Source organism: Phymastichus coffea, unplaced genomic scaffold, assembly GCF_024137745.1.
Source record: "Phymastichus coffea isolate CEN01 unplaced genomic scaffold, Cenicafe_Pcof_1.1 PCOF00015, whole genome shotgun sequence".
Classification (NCBI taxonomy): Eukaryota; Metazoa; Arthropoda; class Insecta; order Hymenoptera; family Eulophidae; genus Phymastichus; species Phymastichus coffea.
Window position 1 is genome coordinate 5515605 of NW_026706826.1, and position 10273 is coordinate 5525877.

Here is a 10273-nt window from a genome sequence, read left to right on the forward strand (position 1 = left end):
TTCGCACATAGCGCGAAACTCAACACAATACCTTATCCAAACGTCGGAAATCCGTTCAAAAATAGGTTCAAAATTCGGTCAAAAAGAGGGGTTTCCATTACAAAAAACACTTCGACCTTGAAATGACCTTCAAAATGAGGTTAAAGGTCAAAGGTTTTTGGTGCATTGGGTGGCCCACTCTGTTCTGAACAAATTTTGTAGAGGTCATTTTTCGATATCTTAAAAATTAAAAAAACGCTTTTATGCAGTTTTTCAAGCATTTGACCTTAAATCGACCTTCTCAAGGCCATGAAAAAAAATTTTAAAATACCGTTTTGGACGTAAAATTTCCCGCTCTTTCCGAATCCGGGGTCAAAAATGGGGGTTCCTATTTAAAAAAACAAAGTTGACCTTGAAATGACCTTGAACATGACCTCCAAGGTCAAATCCAAGGTCATAGAAACATGGCCCCCTCAAAGTTGAGTAACTTTTGTCTGAAACTTTTTTCGATAAAACTCACTCCAATCTAGATATCTGAGTGGATCACTTAAAATGGGCCACCCTGTATATACATATCGAATCCTGAAATGAAGCTCTATTATACCACGATACGGAGTATTATTGTTCGCCTAGCATTAAAAGTACTATTAAGGCAAAATTAAAGCTCATTCAATTGATTGCCGAATAACCAAAAGTAATGTACATTTATTTATTTATTCTATTTTGTTTTGCGTTGATATCACACCGATATACAACGATCTAGCCACGGAGATGTTACGTCCTGAGACGTAAATATTTCTTCATTTTGATTTCATCAGCAATCGATTGAAAACGAAATAATGTATAAACGACGAACGGCATTTTTACGAAATACAAACTGAGCGAAATTAAAAGATAAGTAGTCCGAAAATTTGGGGCGCCCGACATTTTGATTTTTAGATTACTCAACATATTAATACGGGCTGAAGAGTCAATATAAAAACAGAGACTCGACTTTTCGGCAGTGGATTCGCGACGCGCGACTATTCAATAGCATTAAAATTTGTTAAAGTTCTTACGAGCTGATTCGCGAAGCGCGACGGCCGAATAACGTACAATTTACCTATTGTTATTTTTTTTGAGAAATCATTTCTATCTTTGAATAAATAAATAATTACTCGAATCGAGTGTTAGTGCATCATTAATATTAATTAATATAAGGAAGACTTTAGACATTAATGTGAGAAAGAAGCAAAGATTATTAATTAAATAGACTCGCCGTGAGGGAGTGTTGGAAATATGTAAAGGCGTCTCGCCTATTTTGCTCTGCGCATGTGCTTGACTGCACGTCTCGCTCTCTCTTGGCGGCTAGCGGCGTTGCCGCTCAATTCGTTCTAGTCTCTTCCGTGACGCGGACGCCAAAGTCTTTCTGTCGAATAAAGCATTTCTTTTCATTTTTCTGCCTGCTTTACCCTTCCTTACCAAAAATTGTATTACGCGATTTCTCCTAATGAAAGTCTTAACGCTCTGAAATTTCATGTAGGATTTTTTTAATCTCTACGTATGCTGCCAGTATTTTGATTACTTTAGTCTACAGAAGTTTTAAAACCAACACGGCTTCATTAGTACGAGTATACTTCGGGGAGCATGTGAGATTGCATTCCCAGTACAGCGCTAGAAACTAAATATGTATATGTCTGTACATGCACCTGCATGTACAACTGTCGACTAGAAAAATTATTGGTTTCATAACTAATTTTACGCAGGTATATTAAAATCGCTTATAAAATATTTTAATTCTTCAAGGTATATGGCGTCCATTGGATAGGCAATAATGGTCCAGTACGCTGGCCAGCAAGATCTCCTGATTTGAACTCATTGGACTACTTTTACTGGGGGACATCCAAAGAAGCAGTTTATCACAATGGCGGCCTCAATGACCCAAATGAAATGATTCAAGGAATCCAACATCACGCTCAGCATCTAGAACCCGAAAAAATACATGCAGCTACACATCAGATAAGACGTAGAGCTATTTTGTGTATTCAGCAACAGGGGGAGCATTTCGAACAATGCTTGGATGGTGATGATGGTGGTAATCGTGATGATGATGTTGTTGAGGAGGAGAACGAGAATGGTGATGATGTTGATATTGATGGCAATGATGAAAATGGAGAAGATGATGATGATGATATGAACAACGATGGTGAAAATGATGGCAACGAAGACAGTGAGGCTGATGATAGTATGGATGAAGATGATGACGACGTTGGCAACGATCTGGATTGGGAGATATGAATTTACATGTTTTTTATATTTTTTCTTTTCTACTAAGGTTTTACTAAAAACTATTCAGCCTAATAGTAGACGAAATTCGAATAATTCGATAAAACGTTATACTCTGTGTAAATAAAGATGATTTGTTATATAAATCTGTTTTTTTCAATCATCTCCCTTAGCTGTTTTGGTTGTTCTCAATACGGGCCTCAATTATTTAAATTTTCATACACCACTGAGTTCATCACAAACAGTTATGGATAAGTGGACTTATGAAAAATTTTTTCTAAAATTGAGGTAATTAGATAAATAATTAAAAAGAAGAGTGATAATTTACTCGTTCAACTTCTAAAACTGGAATCAAGACAAATAATTGTGGGTTAGGTGACAGAATGTCAACTGTCGAAAGGTCAAATAAGCGTAGGGTGGTGAGACCGTTCTCGTTATTCTACCTTTTTTCCGCTCTCGTTCTTCCTTTCCCATATTTCCCAAAACATCGACTACGTCTAACTCTTGATCATTGACACTTATACCACAGCTTACCTTTGGTCTGTTGCATTACCTGTTCCGCCCGTTGCTTTTGTCTTTTCAATATTATCTTCACGTCTTCTACGGCTAAACCAGGTCACACTGTGCTCCTTTGCCTTTCTACCAAAGTCCATGTTTGACTCTGACTCTTCTATCAAGCAGCACTGAGCACGTCTGCCCTTCACACAAATCTCTATATGTCTGAAACACTTATGAAACCGCCCTGAGGTTGACCGCTTTTTCTTCCGAGTCATTGCTCTACCTTCCCATCTTCTTAAACTATGCTCGCTCCGCCCTATTTTTTGAGACTCCGCTTCGACTAACTCTTACTCCAAGTCAGAATGGCCTCGTCCGCTCTCTTTTCCGAACCCAACTTCGTCTAACTCTATTTCAAACCTGCATTGGACACATCCGTCCTCTTTTTCCGAGAACCCGCTCCGTTTAACATAATTTCTAGTTAGCAATGTGGTCGTCTGGGATCATTTCCGCGCCCTTGCTCCGTCGGACCCATTCCTAAGACCCTACTATAACCGCCTTATCTTGTCCTCAAGTCGCCCGCTGTTATTGCTTGTCGTTAACTGTCAATCCAAGTTAACACTATGCTTGATTGGCCTTTTCCAGAGAAGAAATGGGCTCGACCATCTTCTTATTCAAGCCCCACTTAGCCTGACCCCCTGCTCGTCTAGCTTACAACTAGCGCCCTCGCTTTTATGTGCCGTTATTCCCAGTCAGCACTGCGTTTGCCTAAGCGTTTTTCCGTACCCTCACTCCAACTGACCCCTTACTAAAGCAGCACTGGGCTCCTTCGCCAATTTTTTCGAGTCCGCACTGCTTGAATCTTTTGCTAGGACTCCCCATGTTCGACTGGCTACAATCTATGCAACCGCTTCGTCTGCCGTTTTTTCCATTCAGCACAACGCATCTGCACTCTTTTCTGCGGACTCGGACTCGAACATAGCCCTGTGCTCCTCTACCCTTCTGAACACAACCCCCCGCTCGTCCGTTCATTTTCACCCAGCCCTTAGCTTGTCTGCCCTTTTAGACATGGCGCTCTACGCGTTCGCCCTATTTCACCCAGCCTTTGACTCGTCTGCTCTTTTTGACATAGCGCTCTGCTCGTCTGCCCTTGAGGATGCAGCTGTCTGCTCGTCCGTCCTATTTCACACAGCCCTCCGCTCGTGTGACCTATTTCATTCAGCCCTCTGCCCGTCCGTCTAATTTCGACGTAGCCCTCGACTCGCAAGCCCTTTTAGACGCAGCTCTTCGGCCCCCCCACCCGTCCGTCTCATTTTATTCTGCCCTCCGCTCGTCTGCCCTGTTTCATCAAGCACACAGCTCGTTTGCCCTTTCCGACATAGCCCTCCACTTGTCCGTTCTATTCCGCCCAGCCCCCAGCTCGTCTGCCTTTCATGACGCTGCCCTCTGCCCGTCCGTCTTATTTCGATGTCTCCCTTTCACCGTCCGTCTAATTTCGACGCAGCCCTCCGCTCGTCTGTCCCGTTTTAACATAGCCCTCTGATCGTCTGCCCTTTTCGACGTAGCCCTCTGCTCGTCTGCCTCTCAAGACGCTGCCGTCTGCCCGTCCGTCTTATTTCGACGTCTTCCTTTCACCGTCCGTCTAATTTCGACGAATCCCTACCACCGTCCGTCTAAATTCGACGCAGCCCTCTGCTCATCTGCCCTTCATGACGCAACCCTCCGCTCGTCTGCCCCATTTTACACAGCCCTCCGCTCGTCCGTCATGTTTTAACATAGCCCTCTGATCTGATCTGCCCTTTTGGATGCAGCCCTCCGCTCGTCCGTCTTATTTCACCTTTACTCCCGCTCGTCCGCCCTATTCCACCCAGCCCCCAGTTCGTCTGTCCTTTTCGACGTAGCCCTCTGCTCGTCTGCCTCTCATGACGCTGCCCTCTGCCCGTCCATCTTATTTCGACGTCTCCCTTTCGCCGTCCGTCTAATTTCGACGAATCCCTACCACCGTCCGTCTAAATTCGACGCAACCCTCTGCTCGTCTGCCCTTCATGACGCAGCCCTCCGTCCGTCTTCCTCATTTTACACAGCTCTCCGCTCATCTGTCCTGTTTTAACATAGCCCTCTGATCGTCTGCCCTTTTGGACGCAGCTCTCCACTCGTTCGTTATATTGTGACTTAGGTCTCTGCTCGTCTGCCCTACATCACAGAGCCCTCCGCTCGGCCGTCCTATTCTGACGTAGCCTTCTGCCCGTCTGCCCTTCTAGACGCAGCCCTTCGTTCGTCTACACTTTTTAACGTTGCCCTCGCTAATCTGCCTTTTTAGAGATCCGCACTGAACTCATACCCCTTTATCGTAGCAACACTAGGCTCGTCCGCTCCTTTTTAGAGCAGCACTGTGCTCGTCCGCCCTCATCAGACCAGCACTCGGCTCCTTTGACTTTTCCCGAACAGCACTGAGCTCGTCTGCTATCTTCCCAGCGCCGTTGCTTCGCTTGTCGTATTTTCAGTCATCACTGCACTCGTCTACCCTGCTTAATCAAGTCCCAGCTTCCTCCTGCCTATTTCGAAGGCCGCGCCGTGCTCGTCTTCTTTTCCTCCCCGAGCCTCTGCTATATGTGACCTTTTTCTCAGAGCAGCTTAGCGCACGTCTGCCCTCTTCGCCTAAACCTCGGCGTCATCAGAATTTTTACTTGAGCCTCGCTTCGTTCGCAGCTTTTCTGAGGCCGCACTGTGGTTTATTATGATCATGGAAGAGCAAAAATCTTATGACCGTCGATTTCGGCTCTAAAAAAATTTTGAAAGCATCATGTTTCTCCCAAAAAAAGTTTTTTCCATTGTATTTTTTGTCGTTGACCCTGAATCTAAAGTCAAATTGCCAGTTTGACAGTTAGCAGTTGTCATGACAGCTGTGATGACAATTGACTTCAAACTCGCGTCCAAGAAACACGAAAACAGTAGGGTGACTTTTTCTGTTTCCACGTATCAAATTTTGTTGAACTTTTAAGTTGTCGAAATAATTTAATTTCAGATTCGTGTTCAGCGATGAAAAATACAATGGAAAACACATTTTCGAGATCGAAAAACGATTGTGGAGCGTACAATTGCCAGCGCGACCTTGCTGAAAGCGATAAACTGAATTTCCCAGTTTTCGACTGTGAGCTCGAGAAAAAGTATCACACCGAACTTTGTAATCGCAAAAATCGGTATCCTTTTTCATTCTAGGCCCTTCAAGATACAACTTGCTGCTTTCAAAATTTTTTCAAAGCCAAAATCGACGGTGATAAGATTTTTGCTCATTTTAAATTCAAAATAAACCTCAATGGGCCGCCCCGTCGGCGTCCGCAATTCTCTTAAGTCGCACTACGTTCATCTGTCCTCATACCCCACAGCCTCATCCCCCGTTTTGTTTATTCCTCTCAAATTCCGCACCTTCGCCACATCCACTACTCTCTCCGAGCAGCCTGGCACCTTTGACTCATTACGGATCTTCTTTCGTATGTCGGTTTTCTAAACGATGAAGTTACCATGCGGAACAGCGGCAACGAGAAATTGATTTTAAAAGAAATTATGGAAATTTGTTTTTGGAATTTCTTTTCACCGAAAAGTGGCGACGACTTTTACAATTTTCAGTTTTTTATTATTTATAATTCTTAATTCAACTTAGAAAAATTGATGTACACACATTTACGCACTTTATGAAAAGCGTTTCGCTTCCCAGACTACGACTTAAAGTTCTAATGGGTTCTACAATAATCCTAACTATTTTGATAATTGTAGCTTGCTCGTTAGATTGATAATAATATCACTTATGTATTTTTATTTGTGCTAATAAAATTAATATTAAATTGATGCGTGGTTTCAGAAATGCGCAATGTATTGTAGATCTAGTCTTCAGCATTGCGATATTTTCTTTATAATTATTATGTGCTGGAAATAACTTCATGACTAATGATCATTACTGAAATTCAAATTTCACTTGATTCGAGGCGCCGAGTTGCTGCAAACCATCGTAGCGACAGCATTTTTGTTTACGAGCCGCCTACTTGTCAAAACGCTTTTTTTCTCGGAGATTTAAAGCTCCTTCTATTATAGGCCCTATTAGAGTCTTACCCATAGTCTCAAATTCAGATGTGATACGATTCGCACGCGTGAAAAATTTTAGGATGGATTTTCTGTGTGTGACTAGTGTAAATCGTCTCGCACACACGAATTGAGACTTTGTTCCAAGTGTGATGACACATCAGGGGTGAATTTCTCACATGGAAATTTTCAGCCGAGGGTTGTCAGTATTTATTTATTATTATTTTATTTCTTAATCTTAAAAAAACGTATAACTAAGCTAATTGGAAACACACTGTACGCCTCTACCTATTGATCGCAATTTTCTCAAACGCAAAAAAAAGCAATGATGTAGTAGCCGATCACAGCGATTTTCAGCATTAAATGAACATAATTCTTAAGTAAGACAGCGAGTTTGAATTCGACGACCACGGATACTAAATAACCTATTTCGCAAAATAAACACAAAAGCTTTCACGTGCATCATTGTTATTAGTCAATCGGTATTGAACCGTTCTTATTATTGATACGCGTTCAATCAATGAATACGAATATCAGTATGTAGACATGGGAGCTCCGTGTTGTACGACTGGGTTGAGCACTGCTTGCAATCAGCGGCGGCGCGCGCCGCTGGCCCCCCCTCACTGCTCCGCGCTCGCTACCAAGCGCCCGTTCTTCTAAAGCTGTGCGCTGATTGGCCAATCTTTGAAGCTAATTATCTAATTACCTAATTATTTAATCGAAAAACTAAGAACACAATTCTAAATTAATTTTTCGAGACGGATCGAATGGAATTATTAGTTACATATGTTTTTGAGTCACCGTGTATATAACAAAGAATGAAACATGAAAATTATGGAATTAAAGAAAAAATTGAATAAAAAAACTTTAATTGTAAATCTTCAAAGCTTGTTCCGTACGACCGAGTATAATTTAACCGTGGTTTGCTTGCAACGAAATCAAGATGCTTGTGTCAAAATCGAAACTAGTGCCGCCGATAACGTGTGTCTTAATTTTCATGGTGTGTTTCTATTTCAAATTTTTCTCTTTGTCCCATGATTCATAGCCGATATACGATACAACTTGTATACGCATACAAAATCCGATAAAGCCTTCGCTCTCGAATCTATGATCGTACAATAAAGTGTCGCCGAGCCGACACTCGAAAAATTCTTCGGAGAAGAAAAATAAATTGCAACGAAATGTACGCGATTATGCCATCTTTTAATATTGTCTCTGCGCCTTTTTAGATTAAGTTTGGCTTGTAAAATGGCAGGTTTTTTCCTCTCAGACGACGAAGTTTTTTATGCCGGCCATTTATTTAAGTTTTGTTTAATTTTAAACCATTTGATACCGTGCTGATACCATATGTTTTGCCGATCTTCATTAGGTAAATAGCGCAACAATCTCGGAAGCTGATTTTGCAAGAAGTCTACGTAATTATCAGCGCCCAAATAATTGGGCATTTGTACTGGACCAATCTGAATGTGAATATAATAAAAAAAATTGTATTTTCAATATACTTGAGATACAGACACTGATTTAAAAAAAAATTGTATATACGTCAAACGTAATAAGATTTAAGTTTAATTATTATTATTCATTATTATATTTATTTATCAGGCTGATTTACAAGTGCTACACAAAAGCCCAGTAAACACTCCAACAATAATAACACAAATAAACTTGAACATATCATGCAGCAGCTGATACAAAGAATGAACACTATGCTCAATCCCTTGACCGTATTAGTAAACAAACTATCAAAATGAGTAGTTTAAAACTCGATATCTGTAACGCAAGTGGTCTAATGCAACGGTACTTGGAATTAAAATCATTCTTAAACTATGAAAATATAAACATCATGTTGATATCAGAAACACACTTTACAAGCAAGAACTATCTCAGTATACCAAACTACACCTTATATAAAACGAATCATCCGCTCAATAAAGCATACGGAGGAACTGCAATAAGAATCAAAACAAAAATAATCCACTACGTTCATACACACACCAGCGAAATTTACCTTCAAGCAACCAATGTAATAATCAAGGATAAACAAAGTACTATACGAAATATTACAATTAAACAAATACATTCCAACATCTACTGGAGAACCAACATATTAGCCAATGGACATGTTCAAGAAACCAGATTTGATTGACTTTGCAATAGTTGAAGGTATGAATAAAACACATATGTAAGATTCCTCATGCTTTGACCTTACATTAGATCATTCACCGATAATAGTCACTCTAAACTCTACTGTGCACAAAACTGTAAACAACCTCACAATAACAGACTGGAAAAAATATACAAGCTTCCTAGAGGAACGTATAAATGTAATGTAACTCTCAAATCAACTACTGTCATAGAAAACAGTATACAAACATTAAACTCACTCCTTACTGTAGCTATTAACCAATGCTCCACTACTGTAATGAAGACAGAATATCAAGTCATCTTTATAGTAGTAGTAGAACAAAAAATCAAAGAAAAACGACTACTGAGAAAAAGGTATTAGATTACAAGATTGGGCCAGGATAAAACGAATCTAGAATAGAGTAGTTAAAGAACTGAAGAAAGTATTGTTCATACAGAAAAATGCAGAAATACAGAAGAAACATTTTGTCCAATCGAAGCAACGAATTACTCACTATGAAAAGCGACAAAAAGATTAAATAGACCAACCTCATTTCTTCCACCCATACGTAAAAACTGTGGAAACTGGGCCAGATTGACGAGGAAAAAATGGCAACTTTTGCAAATCATCTAAGCGAAGTGTTCAAACCACATCAACGTATAATCACTGAACAAGAAAAAGAAATCTTACTACAAGATCATAATGCACAGGATAACATTCCATCGAAACCAGTTAAACTAAAGGAAGTACTCAAAATCATTAATAACATAAATAATAAAAAAGCCCTCGGTTAAGATATCGTTACAAGAAAAATGATTAAAAAGCTTCCCACGATAGCAATTCGATATAAAACAATAATATTTAATGCATGCTTCCGTCATTGCTATTTATCTTCTCAATGGAAAGTAGCAGAGATTATCTTAATACCTAGACCTGGTAAAGAAAATGAACTTGTGACCTCATACAGATCAATTAGTCTACTGCCTGTACTCTGAAAAGTCTATGAAAAAAACATACCAGCAAGAATAAATCAAACCGTAATAGATAGAAAACTTATCCCGGACCACCAATTCGGATTCAGAAGTTATCATTCCACGATCGAATAAGTGAAAAAAATAGTATCAACAGCGAGGAAATCCATAGAAAACAAACTGTACTATATAGACATATTTCTCAACATAGAGGAATTTTTTTCGAAATGTTACAGTGATTTACTACAATCTTACCTGCAAGACAGAATATTTCAGGTAGAAAATCAATAAAAAAGTATCAACATGGCAAGTAATAAGAGCAGGTGTACAACAGGGCAGTGTTTTAGGACCAACGCTATAC

General features: G+C 40.2%; 1 protein-coding gene across 1 annotated transcript; it reads left to right on the forward strand.

The window, feature by feature from the left end:
* The first annotated feature begins 1645 nt into the window (after positions 1-1645).
* Positions 1646-2256, forward strand: LOC131675053 (prothymosin alpha-B-like). Its single transcript, XM_058953878.1, has 2 exons — positions 1646-1657; positions 1765-2256. Exons 1-2 carry the CDS (start codon positions 1646-1648, stop codon positions 2254-2256), a joined length of 504 nt encoding a protein of 167 aa, XP_058809861.1.
* Positions 2257-10273: the final 8017 nt, after the last annotated feature.